Source organism: Sorghum bicolor, chromosome 10, assembly GCF_000003195.3.
Source record: "Sorghum bicolor cultivar BTx623 chromosome 10, Sorghum_bicolor_NCBIv3, whole genome shotgun sequence".
Lineage (NCBI taxonomy): Eukaryota > Viridiplantae > Streptophyta > Magnoliopsida > Poales > Poaceae > Sorghum > Sorghum bicolor.
Window position 1 is genome coordinate 43,258,537 of NC_012879.2, and position 12,851 is coordinate 43,271,387.

Genomic DNA, 12,851 nt, shown 5'->3' on the forward strand with positions numbered 1-12,851 from the left:
CCAGTCCTTCATTGTGGCTAGATCTAACCACAATAAAATGGAGAAGAGACTGGAGAAAATTATTCCATGGCGGTGACATCATCTCCGCCTTGATGCCGCCGTCCGGAAATAAAAGTCTCCATGTCGTCATATCGATGAAGATGCTGACGCTGAAGTTGTCGTCCTTATCTTCAACGGAGCCGCCTTGGAGAAGCCGATTCTACCTCTCTCCTTCACCGTCGCCGGAGAAGAGAAGAAGATAAAACTCCAATACCAAACAATTTGGCATGGAGAGACACTAACCTAGACTTGATCTACTAAAGAAAAACTTATTAGGAACAATGGATCCCCACTCCCTTCAACCTCCGGTGAGATACCAAAGGGGAAGGGAGGGGGACCAGCGGCGGTGGATGACGGGAGCTACGGCGGCGGCGACGCTAGGGCAGGGGCTTCCGCGCGTCTAATTATTTAATATGTTGTTAGGGTTCATAGAGATACGATGATGTGCTTGTATTCTTTCATGTGAAATACACTAAGGTTCTTTGGCACAACTCCACTTCATCCGTGAAGTTGTTTTTTGAGCTTCCGCTCCATGAATAGCTCTATCGATAGAGCTAGAGCCGTTTTGGTAAATCATTTGGTTAAATAGCTCTACATATAGACTTCCTTAAAATATGCTCTCACATAACACTATATAGGACAAGGTGAATCTAGGAGAAGCTATTATTTTGACTTCTTCTTGTTCTAAAGCTATGTGAAAGCACATTTTTAGGCCTTCCACAATGTTATGCTTGAGTGGTGCCAAAAGAGAAGAGAGAACATTCAAAAGTCATTTCATACGCTGTTGCAGGCGGTGCCAATTTGAAGCCCTGCCAAAAAAATTAGGAGCGGAGAATGTAGTTGCGCCACTGCTCCAAATAATAAAGAATCAATGTTATATTGTTGTTGTAAGACTGCACCCAACACTTTGCTCCGACTGTTGATAAAAATAGAATGAGCGCTACTTTTTTTTGGCATCACTTAGGCCTTGTTTAGATGCACCCAAAAACCCAAAACTTTACAAGATTCTCCTTCACATCGAATCTTGCGGCACTTGCATAGAACATTAAATATAGATAAAAAAGATAACTAATTGCACAGTTTACATGTAAATCACGATATAAATCTTTTAAGCCTAGTTACTCCATCATTGGACAATGTTTGTCAAATAAAAACGAAAGTGCTACAGTGTCAAAATTCAAAAAGTTTTTGATTTAAACAAGGCCTTACACGCTGCAGTCCTAAACCCAATCAAATATCACTATAAACTAGCATACGTGAGCAGTACCAGACAGAGGCGGAGCTCTCCATACGGCAGGGTGGGGCAACTGCCCCACCTACTGCCGCACTGGAGCCCTTAGATTATCTCCAACAATTGTTACCCAAAATACTATCTCCAACAATTGATACCTAAAATATAATACCTATTTGTCCTTTAGGTAGCGCTACAGGTAAAAAGTTCAATACATATTTTAAGTCTTTTCCAACAACAAGACCTAAAATACAACACTTTCTGCAAATAGGTCTCAAGGAAAGAGGATACCCAAATTTGGGTTATGTCTCTCCTGATACCTAAAATGGGTCTTCTGCATGAGTACTCTGTTGGAGGCTATATGTATTGTGTTGGAGATCTATTTTAGGTTTGGGTTCCCAAATGAGTCTCTTATTGGAGACAGCCTTACTACTACTCTCTTCTTCCTTAAGACGGCAGGCAAGTGGCATGGTTAGAGCAGCGGCGTTCAGTCTCGAACGGCGCCGTGACATTTGTTGGGTTGCTGGATTACTTTTGGTTGATAAATGTAAACCACTAATACGAGAGATCATTCTTCGGCCAATCTTTAAATTTGTCATATATATTGTTGTCAAAAAAGAACTGTTATAGTTTGAATGATGTCATCAAAAGATTACGTCCATAATTCGCCTCACCTAAATTTTCGACCGAGCTCCGCCACTAGTACCAGACATCACTCACACTATGAAGGCCTTACGGGCTCTATCGATAGAATCATTTCATTTTATTTTATTTGATAGAGAACAATTCTAAAACTGCTATAGAAGGCTTGACAAACAACTGCTGAAACTGCTACAAGGCCTGACAAACCGAGCCTAACTCATGCCGCTGGTCCGAGAAATTGCGCATCCAATTTGATACGCTTGCAGGCAGCATTGGTGGTGCCTAGCTAGGCCAGATACGCGCAATTGTCTCAAAAAAAAAAAAAGTTGAGTGGTGCCCCCAGGATTGTCACGTGGCCACGTCGACCATGAGACCCTCCACTCCACCAGATCGCGTCGTCCCCCTCCCGACTCGCCTCCTCCACTTGTCTCTGTCCTCCTCCACCTCCGACTCCACGCCCGCCGCTCGCTTTCCCCTCCCTCCTCGTCTCCGAGAAACTCTCGCGCGCCTCCGCAACGGACGCCTCGGCACCTCCGCCCCCCCGCTCGTCCCGTCCCTCCCAGGTCGGTCTCCGCCTCCCCGTCTCGACGCCACACGTTCTTGTTTGTTTCCCCCGCTTGTTAGTCCCGTCCCCTGGCTGATTGCCGCCTCGCGGACCCTGGCGTTGTCCGGGACTCCTTGGCCAGGCGCGGCCCCTGCGGGAGCTTTTAAATGCGTCTAGAATCGCGACCGGCTGCTTCCTGCTGCGATGTTCTTGGTGCTGGCATCTTGCCTTTCCCTTGTTTCCTGGCCTCCTGACCTGCTGTAGATGTTATTGAGCGGTCGTGAGGAGCACGGATCCTTATGTTCTGGGGTCTCCGTGATATCACGGTTTCATCAGCTTTTGAGATTGGTGGCCAGCTTCCCCGCGCTTGCGGTCCCCGGGTACGGCTATACAACTGCATCATTGGCTGGGCTCGTTCTTATATATTTTGCAGTAAATCATGTACTCCTCTTCTTCTAACTCAGTGAGATGCCCAATTATGTGTGCTGTTCTTGGCCTTTTGTGATATTGCTAAGGATGAAGTTGATACCCAATGTTGATTTTTTGGGGTCAGCTAACTGATTACAGTCATATGCTATTCTAGTTAATTTCTCCCCTTCAATTAAATTACGCGAATTGCCATTTTAGTTCGTTTGGGCAATTTTTGGGTTGACCCAATGACCCAACGTTAATTAGAACTTGCATCCCTAGAAATTGTGAAACATGTTCTTTCAAGTTTTCACAGCGCTCAATAGATTCTGTTGGTAGATTTCCCTAATTACTACTGATTCAGTAGATTACTGGTCTTATATGCAAATTTTATATAGTTAGCTTCAGAAAAAATTCTGTGGTGCCTGTTGTTGCTGACCCAAAAACAGAATATTCTTGTCATGACACCTAAAAGTTGTGAAGTGGCTGACTGTGGATCCTAGCTAGAGTGCGCTGTGGCTACTTTAGATGGTTTTGATTTGTTCCATGTATCAAGTGTGTTACAGGAAATATATTCTTTCTTTTTACCCCTCCTTGTAGTCAATACATTTCACTCCTTGATGGCACACAGCTTCCTGTGAGAATGAAGATTAATGGATTATTTACTTTTGCTTCAGTCGAATATTTCATCTTAGAGTTCTTTTTGTTGAATCTTCTGATAAAATTCCATTCCATGCGTTGGTGCTGATCTGAATGTAGAATATTCTTTTATGTTGACATATTCCTCCTAAGATGTAAAGTGGCTGACTGCGAAACCTACCAGAGTGAAGTTCCACTAAAATTAAATGGTTTTGATCTGTTCTATGTATTGAGTTTATCATGCAAGGGATCTTTTTCTGTCCCTTATAGTGCTAAGTTCCAGTGCAATGCACAAAGATTCTTCTTTTTTTCTTTTGAAACCAGCAAAAAGATGCTTCTTGAAGATTGATATCTTTTATTCAGCAGACCCACTGCTCTTATGGCTGGTTTGTTCAGTCTTAAGGTGAAAATCTATTTTGCCTGGTGGTGCTGACAGATTCAGAATTTTTTTGTGATGTTGACATTATTCCTCCTAAGGTGTAAAGTGTCTGACTGTGCTACTTATCTAGAGTGCTGAGCTCTTTGGATGCTTTCATTTGTTCATTGTGAACATGCCATACGAAAGGTGTTGTCCTTTCCCCTCATCTAGTTGCTTATTAGATTCCATCTTCCATTGTTATCTTTAAGACTAAGTACTGTTGATCCAGGTGAATTACTACTATGGAAATTTTGATAATTGAAAAATCTTATAAGACAAAATTCCATTATCCTTTTTTCCCCTAATACGCAGGAGAGCTGTGTATCATTACATTAAGAAGGAAAATAATATAAACACACCGCACTCACGCACCATACACACACACACACCACCCCACAGCAAGCGGCAGAATACATGTGCGCCTTCAAAAGAATAAACAAGCAACTCGACCAAACACCAAATGGGCCAGCCAATATCTGGAACCAAAACCTCTAGTGCCTGCAAGGCACCAGAGGTGTGCCTCCAAAATCTGTCCAAGAACAAGTTGAACTCTTGGGATAGTCCCATTGAACACACATTCATTGTGGAGTTGCAGTGCTTCCACAAAGTTCATTATGGTGTGTACATCGTGCCTCTAGATGTACAGTGGTGAACCTATTTAGAGTCCAGTGCCACTTCTTTGTGTATGACTTGCGTGTCGTGCATATAAATATTCTAGTTATTTATTTACAGATTAAACTTGTGTGGTACATGCTTCTTGCTTCATCAGTGGTTCTTTTAATCTTTTGGTTTCTTGCTGATGTCCATATCACTTGCTTCACTTTGGTTTGGTTTGTTTGGATGGTTTGTCTAGCTGTTAGCACTTATCACAGATTTAGTTGAAGTTCAAAGCTTGTCATATAGTCTTTGCTTTCTAACTCATGTTTTTATTGTTCAGTTTTCAGAGTGGTCTTGTTGAATTTCTATACCAACAGCACTGCCATTTTCACAGTATTGAAAAGCTATTGCTGTTTCTTCACTCACTGGTAATAATCACAAACCTTTATCTGTTTCTTCACTCAGCTTTCTACATATATCTGTCTTGCCGATAGATAACATGAGTATGCATTCATTCAATATGCTGCTAAATTATGAACCTGGACTCCTGTTTCTCATAAATTGGTTATGCCTGATGATGACCATTAGATCATATAACATTTTATTTTTCAACTTTAGGTGTTATTTGAAATCTACGTGGACATTTATTTCAAGGCAAAATTGGCCACCGGACACTGAAAGTGGCCTCTCTTTGCTAGCGGACATGCAAATTTGACAACAACGTTGGTGCCCACTAGCAAACTGCTCCATTTTGCATGTCCGCTAGCAAAGAGAGGCTACTTCCAGTGTCTGGTGGCCAATTTTGCCTTGTTTAAATAGTCAACTGCACCACTTCCCAGGAATGAAAAAGCATCTGGTTCTGTTCTTTTAAGATTTGATTTATCATTTTCAAATCTATGTTTTCTGAGGCAGTGAGTAGCTTAGATGAACTCATCTGTACTCTGCAAAAGGACACTGCAAATATACATTGTGTTGTAGCTAATATTTTGCTTGTTATTTCAATTAATATGATGTTCTGTGATCAGTTCAACACCACCTGTATTCACGCATAAAGTTCATTAGCAGATTTTGAATGCAGTTTGTTTCAACCACCTGTACATTTGTTGTATGTACAGTAGTCCTTTTGGATTCATGAATATTGACATTATCATTATTTTGTTCAACTGTGCAGACCTGCAAGCTCTGGTAATTTAGAAGAAATATGAGTTGCTTCTGAGTGTTCTGGCTTTGTTAAATAAATAGATTCTCTTCATAGAGTGCTAACAAATGGATCGCCATGATACTTCTGGGTTTGTTAGTGGAGGATGCAAGGACACGAAGGGGCTGCTAACAAGCATATATTTCTAACTATTTCATTGCATTATGTAACCTAGAAGTGATGCTGACTGTACTTTCCCGAAAAAGATCAGTCTAATTTGGTGGTATTCTCTGCTACTAGCAGCAATGGATCATACGCTTGAACACTTAGGGTATACCAGAAAATCTTCGAATTCAGACACCCTAGGAACCTGGACCACTCTTAGACCAGTAGTCATGGAACCAAGAGGTTGTCCTACACAAGTTGATGTGCTTTCTCAAGACAGCACTTATATTATATCAAAAGGGATCAAGCGGAAGTGGGTTGACTTGTCACTTGGCCTAGGTAACTCCTCAAGTTCCTCTGACTCCAGCAAGCAGAGCATGGGTACATGCTGCACCTTGTCTTCTGCTGCAAAGGATAAGGATGATGGATCATCTATTGACTTGGACCTAAATTTTCAGTTCAGTCTGTGTAATGAAGGCACATCAAAATTGGGCACGAATGCTTTTAATGCTAGGAGAGCTTTGGAGAAGCAGCCTGTGATGGACCTTAAGTTATCTTTGACAGTCGGACCTTCTGAATCTGTTGTTACTGATGTGGACCTTAATATGGCCACCCAAGATAACACAGTATTGCTACAATCATGCAATGTGGCTTCAGTTCCATCTGTTGATGAAGGATCAACATCTGCACGCAGGAAATCTGGTGGTAAGCTACTTCCTTACCTGTTACCAGTTGGTTCCAATCAATTCCACAGTCCTATTCCACTGCAACCGACGATACAACTGCCAAAAAGTCCAGTAGCTTGTTCTTCAGGAGTTGTCGGCCCACAACAGCGCTGTAGTAGCACAAAAACTTGTTCAGAACCAGGATGCTTTAAAGGTGCTCGCGGTTCATCCGGGCGCTGCATTTCACATGGCGGTGGTAGAAGATGCCAGAGAGAGGGTTGCAAGAGAGGGGCTGAGGGAAAAACTATCTTCTGTAAAGCTCATGGAGGTGGTAGGCGCTGTGAGCATCTTGGATGCACAAAGAGTGCCGAGGGTCGCACTGATTTCTGCATAGCTCATGGAGGTGGCCGCCGCTGCAGCAATGAAGGGTGCAAAAAGGCTGCAAGAGGAAAATCTGGCCTTTGTATTAAACATGGTGGGGGAAAGAGATGCCAAAAAGAGAACTGCACAAAGAGTGCGGAGGGACAGTCTGGCTTTTGCATTGCTCATGGAGGTGGGAGGCGCTGCAAACATGAAGGTTGCACAAAAGGTGCTCAGGGCAGCACTAGTTTCTGCAAATCCCATGGTGGTGGTAAGAGATGCACATATCCAAATTGCAGCAAGGGTGCTGAGGGCAGTACGCTCTTCTGCAAGGGCCATGGAGGAGGGAAACGCTGTGCAGCTGAAGGCTGCCCAAAGAGTGTCCACGGTGGCACTGAGTTCTGTGTTGCCCATGGAGGTGGAAAGCGATGTGTGGTACCAGGATGCACCAAGAGTGCTAGAGGACGAACAGACTGCTGTGTTCGTCATGGTGGGGGCAAAAGATGTCAATTTGCTGGCTGCAGCAAGAGTGCACAGGGGAGCACTGATTTTTGCAAGGCTCATGGGGGAGGCAAGCGTTGCTTATGGGGCCAACTAGGCTCTGACCTTGGTGCAGGCAGTTCTCCTTGCGAGCGCTTTTCAAGGGGTAAGAATGGACTGTGTGTTGCACATAATGCTCTGGTGGAAGACAGCCGGGTACGTGGCGGTGAGACACTTGGTGCTATGGGTTCATCAGGATCTGTTATGAACAGCACTGGAACCATGGAGAGTGGGGCATTCGATTCTTCCAATTTTGGTGAAGGTACCAGCAATGTTGCGCATCCTGCTGAGGCTCTTGGTCACACACTAATCTCTGCTCCAGAGGGGAGGGTACGTGGTGGTAATATTATGGTTATGCTTTCTACTGGGATGAATATTGGAAAGCAATTAAGCTGCAATATGGATGCAAGCACTTCTACTGGCAATTGGCTGTAGCATGTAAAACACCAATCCTGTTCAATTGGCTTTGCTTATGTCAACTGAAAATAACCTTCGGTTCTTTCCATTCTGTATCTAGGAGTCAGGCATGTTGATAACATAGCGTTTATGTTTTATAGGGGACTTGCGTGTTTTGTTGTAGTTTTAGGTATCTTGTGTGATAAATAACCAGGGAAAGTACTGTAATATATATTAGCACTTAAGTGTGATATTAAAGTTGTTGCTTGGAAATGTAAGAATAATCTTTGAGATGTGTATGTTTCTTGTTCTATTTGAGTACAAGACTAGAGTTGTGCTACTGTCAATGCATGTGTGAACTGTTTGAACACTTATGATATGTTCTTAATGTTCTTTGTATTCTGTTGCTCCTTTCAGTTTAGTCGTACTAAATACCAACTGTGATCTTGTCAATGAGTTATTGAGTTCTATCTATTTAATTCATCATTTTTATTTCAGAAGTTCCACTCCAAAGCTTGAAATTTAGTTGTCTTTAAATGTTGTAAATTGAATTGTTTTTGTCTCTAAGGAGTTGACTGTCTCATGTTCCCTGCTTGAGTTATTTCCTATACAATGAATTCTGTTGAATTAAGACAGGCAATGGGCATTTGTTTATTTCAGAAGTTTGCCTTGAAAGCTTCAAGTGTTGTCCTCAAATGATGTAAATTGTAATGTCTTTGTTTCTCGAAGGAGTTACCTGTCCATGTTCCCTGCTCTATGCATGGTGATGTTACGTGGGCGTGTCGTTAATTAACTCCGGTGCTGGTGCATCAACCTATGCTCTTTCTCATTGGAGCATATTATAAGATATGATTGTTATAAATTCAATGATAAATGGAAGTACCATAAGACATAAATGTTAGAAATTCATTGATGAATGCAAGTATTATATGGACATGAATGTTAACTATGATTGCTTAACACTGCTGCCTCTCATTGTTTATATTTGACACCATTCTCTTATGGATATTTTCTTGTCTATATATAGTTATGAGAGATTTTGGTTATTAATTACTCTACTTGATTTTCCATAACCAAATAGCTTTTCGACTTAAGAGCAACTCCAAGAATCCATCTAGAATTAAAGTCTAAATTTCATGGTTTAGCTAAGGTCAGTCTAAATGGATAGTGTCACTATACGGTTTCACATACCAACACGTCATCAAGATTGAAATGAAACCATCTATAAAATAACCCCATTAATGAAGCATTTCACTTTGTTGTTTCCAAAGCTAAGCAAAGCATTTAATTGCTGCAAAATGATTGGATCACATGCAAGATGGTAAAACGATTTAACCCTCAGTGGGGATTTCATCCAGTTTCACCGCGTGGGAAACAACGCCCGCGGGGTTTTACTATGGTGAAACTATTTCCTTCTCTCTTCTATTCGTTTCATGTAAAAAGTACAGTTTTGCTGACATGCCTAATATCTAAAATAGAAAACCTCTCAAAATTTTAGAGATCTCCAACAGGCCGTCTAAACCGGGCTGCGCTTTGCTTCTGCATTGGCCGGCGGTTCGGCGCTCAGGCACGATGCACTGTCTGGGACTGGGAATGGTCGGAGGGCATCGCATTAGCACTGAAGGACATCTAATCAGCACTAAAGGTGCCCGGGATGAGGTCGCTCGTCCTGTGTCCTGCCTACAGATGAAAACGGATCGGATACGGACGGATATTACTGATATCATATTTGTTTTCATATTTTTGGTCGGATTCGGATTCGAATACGGATAATATCAACCATATCGGATAAGATATGATTGGATGTCGACATCACAAATATACGATTTAAGTATTCGGATACGAATACGATATCGGATGTTGAATATTCGGACTCGAATACGGACAAATCTAAATCTCTCTAAACGAATTCAATCTCGAATATGGTCGAAAAATATCCGTACCGTTTTTATCCCTAGTCCTGCGCTCGCTAGGTTTCTATAGCCACCGAGATTTATGGAATAGACGGTTGGGTAGTTTGCAATCCCAGATAGAATAACCTAACACCACAAGCTCCCACCAGTGAACATTCACGCTTGACGAAATTATTAATAACAAATACTCTCTTCATCCCAAATTATAAGTCATTCTAAGAATCTTGGAGAGTCAGCTCAAGTTTGACCAAATTTATATGATAAAATAATAACATTTATAATACCAACTAAATACCATTAGATTTTTAATTAATTATATTTTTATAATATAACTATTTATTATAATTATTTCTATAATTTTGGTCAAACTTAAAATATTTTAACTTTCTAATATTCTTGGAATGACTTATAATTTAGGACGGAGTGAGTAGAAAGCAAGCTCAAACTCCAGACACGTACCTCTCTTGCTTAACACATATGCATTCCATTTTCAAGACATTATACTGAAACGAAAAAGATCCACACAGATTCTTTCATCAGAAACAGAGAAGCAGAGTCTCGCATCAGTTCAAAAATCCAATCAGCCCGCTGAACACAAGAAGAACATTAACTACAATTGAAGTCTAAAATAAGCATAACAGACCTTCGCGTAATCATGAAGTTACCAAAAATTCATCAAGGTAACATGAGGAATCGTATGATTCTCCTTGTCTGATTGCGAACTACAGTGCAATTCTGCTGCAGTTACCATCAGTTCAGTTCCCAAGCACAAAGAGAGTAGTACTACAATTCTACTGCAGTTACCATCAGTTCAGTTCCCAAGCACAAAGAGAGTACTACAATTCTAGTGCAGTTACCCTCTTGCAGAAAGGCCAAGAACGCTATCTTCCTGCAATGCTACCAGGGTAGATGTATAACACTGAAGAAGACCCTCGAACTGGAAAGTGAGATCCTTATGCACCCCCCATTCCTGCAGAAAAACACAAATATTGGTAAGAAAAATTGATGATGGCGTAAACTAAAATTGCTTTTCAGCAATCAAATGAGAAATAAAGTGGCCGCAACTATGGCAGTTAAATTGTCACATGTACATTTGCACAACATTACTGAGGAATGGAACTGATGAAATTATCGACATTATTATGCACAATATTACTATGACTGTTCAGTTACTGAGGAAAATCACAAATACACTTAAGTTTCTGTGAGGAACTGATGATGATGGCATCAACTAAAAGTTGCCTACCAGCAATCACAAGAGAAATCAAGTTGCCGCAAACAGGTAATTAATTGAACAGCACTAACTTATGATGCACAACACAGCATTATTATGTGATGAGTGAAGCACAGAGTAGTCTCGAACCTGGAGTATAGAAGCTCTCGAAGGGAAAGATAGTGCTGGAGTTGAGCGTCTCTCTGACCTCGCTGATTTCGCCAGACATCAACTCGAGAGCGGAAACGATGCCATTTGCCATGACAAAGATGACACCAGACATCTCTGCGAAGCCGATCACCTTGAGCTCGGTGGTGGGGTCTCCGATGGTCAAGGGTATCATCGTCTCCAGGCTGATGTCCCTCCACGGCGCCCATACAGCCTCGCTCCACGACCACAGGCGGAGGCGGTAGTCCTCCACGGCGGCAAACCCCAGCCCTTCGTCCTCCCCCGTCACCAGGAACGTGTCCCTCCTAGTCCTGACCGACGGTGGCGCGTTCATCACAGACAGGGCCGCCCCGCCCAAATCGTACCTGAGAACAGTGCGGCTGTTCTGGAGGTCCAGGGTGAAGTACACCGCGTCGCCGGCGAGCAGGCTTGGGCCCATCACGTCGTTGGAGTTCATGAGGGGGCCGGGGTGGACTGTCGTCGGCGCGGTCCAGAATCCGGTATCCGAAGAGTAGAGGATCGCCGATGTGAAGACCTCGTCGATGTGTTCGTCCGCTTCAGCGTCGGTGTTGATGGTGCCCGTGAAGACCACGCGGAAGGCGCCCCCATGGCAGTCGAGGTGGTCGCAGTCGTCGACGGCGCAGAGCACCGCTCCGCCGAAGCAACTGAAGGGAAACACATGATAGTCGGGCAGGACCTGCTGCTCGCCGGTGATGGGGTTACAGACGATGAGGCCGTGGGGAAATATGGTATGGACCAGCACGCGACCGTGGCGGCAGTCGAGAAGGAGCGAGTAGTCGCCCTGGATGTTGGGCAGGTTGATCGGCGGGGGAGGGGTAGCGGTGGCATAGAAGCGAGGCTGCACTTGTGCAGGAGGCTCTGGTTCGTCGGCAGGATCGCGGTTCTGCAGGAGGCCCAGAACCGGCGGTGCCCCGTGGAACTCGCGGTAGCGGCGGAGGACATCGTCGGAGGTGACGAAGGCACGCCACGCCCGGGAAACGGCTGAAGCGCGGAAGAGGCATGCCGGATTGTTCGGCGGGAAGCGGTGGATGATCTCGCCGATGAGCACCTCCGTCAGCTCCCCCTCCCCCGGCGCCGGCGGCGCTGCCATCGCAGTGTGGGATTGTGTGCTGTGCTGGCGAAACGAAACCGAGAGTTGGTCGGTTGGGGGAAAATGCTTTGGGAACTGGGATGGCCGTTCAATGCCAGTACAAGTAGCACGCGCTGGCCAAATGCCATCTGGGGCCAGGCTGGCAGCGGGAGTGGTTCAGGCGTTTAGCCCCAGTGCTCTCTGTCTCGGTGGCACAAAGTAGTTGGGATGGGACTTGGGAGAACCGGAGAAGGGAATCTTTTGTAAGGCACTTAGAGCAACTCCAATCAAGTACTCCATCCGTTCTAAATTATAAATCATTTTAAGAATTTTGGAGAGTTAAAACATTTTCAAGTTTGACAAAAAATATAGAGAAAAATATAAAGATTTATGTTATAAAATAGGTACACTATGAAAATATAACTAACAAAGAATTTAACCAAAAATGTTATTATTTTGCTATATAAATTTGGTCAAACTTGAAAAACTTTTACTCTCCAAGATTTTTAGAATGACTTATAATTTGGAACGGAGGGAGTACCTAAATTAAACCCTTAAACTTTTATTTACAAGCTATGATAAAAAAAGTAGGGGCTCAAATTAAGACCCAATTCAAATAGATAAAAATAGACCAAGTCCTTATCTCACATATTCTTGTTTTAATTTATGGGTGGGGAGAGGAAAG

General features: G+C 43.2%; 2 protein-coding genes across 4 annotated transcripts; one reads left to right on the forward strand and one right to left on the reverse strand.

Moving 5' to 3' along the window:
- Nucleotides 2,300–8,181, forward strand: LOC8058834. 3 transcript variants are annotated; one of them, XM_021449460.1, is made up of 4 exons: nucleotides 2,300–2,475; nucleotides 4,013–4,068; nucleotides 4,859–4,946; nucleotides 5,690–8,181. In XM_021449460.1, the coding sequence occupies exon 4, from the start codon at nucleotides 5,962–5,964 to the stop codon at nucleotides 7,819–7,821; it is 1,860 nt and encodes a 619-aa protein (XP_021305135.1). In that variant the 5' UTR covers nucleotides 2,300–2,475; nucleotides 4,013–4,068; nucleotides 4,859–4,946; nucleotides 5,690–5,961; the 3' UTR covers nucleotides 7,822–8,181. The 3 variants fall into 3 exon arrangements, with proteins under 3 accessions (XP_021305135.1, XP_002437055.1, XP_021305134.1); XM_002437010.2 differs by lacking the exon at nucleotides 4,013–4,068; XM_021449459.1 differs by lacking the exons at nucleotides 2,300–2,475; nucleotides 4,013–4,068 and adding an exon at nucleotides 2,599–2,836.
- Nucleotides 10,194–12,268, reverse strand: LOC8073064. The gene is made up of 2 exons (XM_021449072.1): nucleotides 11,059–12,268; nucleotides 10,194–10,665 (listed from the first exon to the last, which is right to left on the reverse strand). The coding sequence occupies exons 1-2, from the start codon at nucleotides 12,185–12,187 to the stop codon at nucleotides 10,649–10,651; spliced, it is 1,146 nt and encodes a 381-aa protein (XP_021304747.1). The 5' UTR covers nucleotides 12,188–12,268; the 3' UTR covers nucleotides 10,194–10,648.

Bases quoted from the DNA above. Each gene is read 5' to 3' on its own strand.
- LOC8073064 (XM_021449072.1), bottom strand. From the start codon at position 12,187: ATGGCAGCGCCGCCGGCGCCGGGGGAGGGGGAGCTGACGGAGGTGCTC.
- LOC8058834 (XM_021449460.1), top strand. From the start codon at position 5,962: ATGGATCATACGCTTGAACACTTAGGGTATACCAGAAAATCTTCGAAT.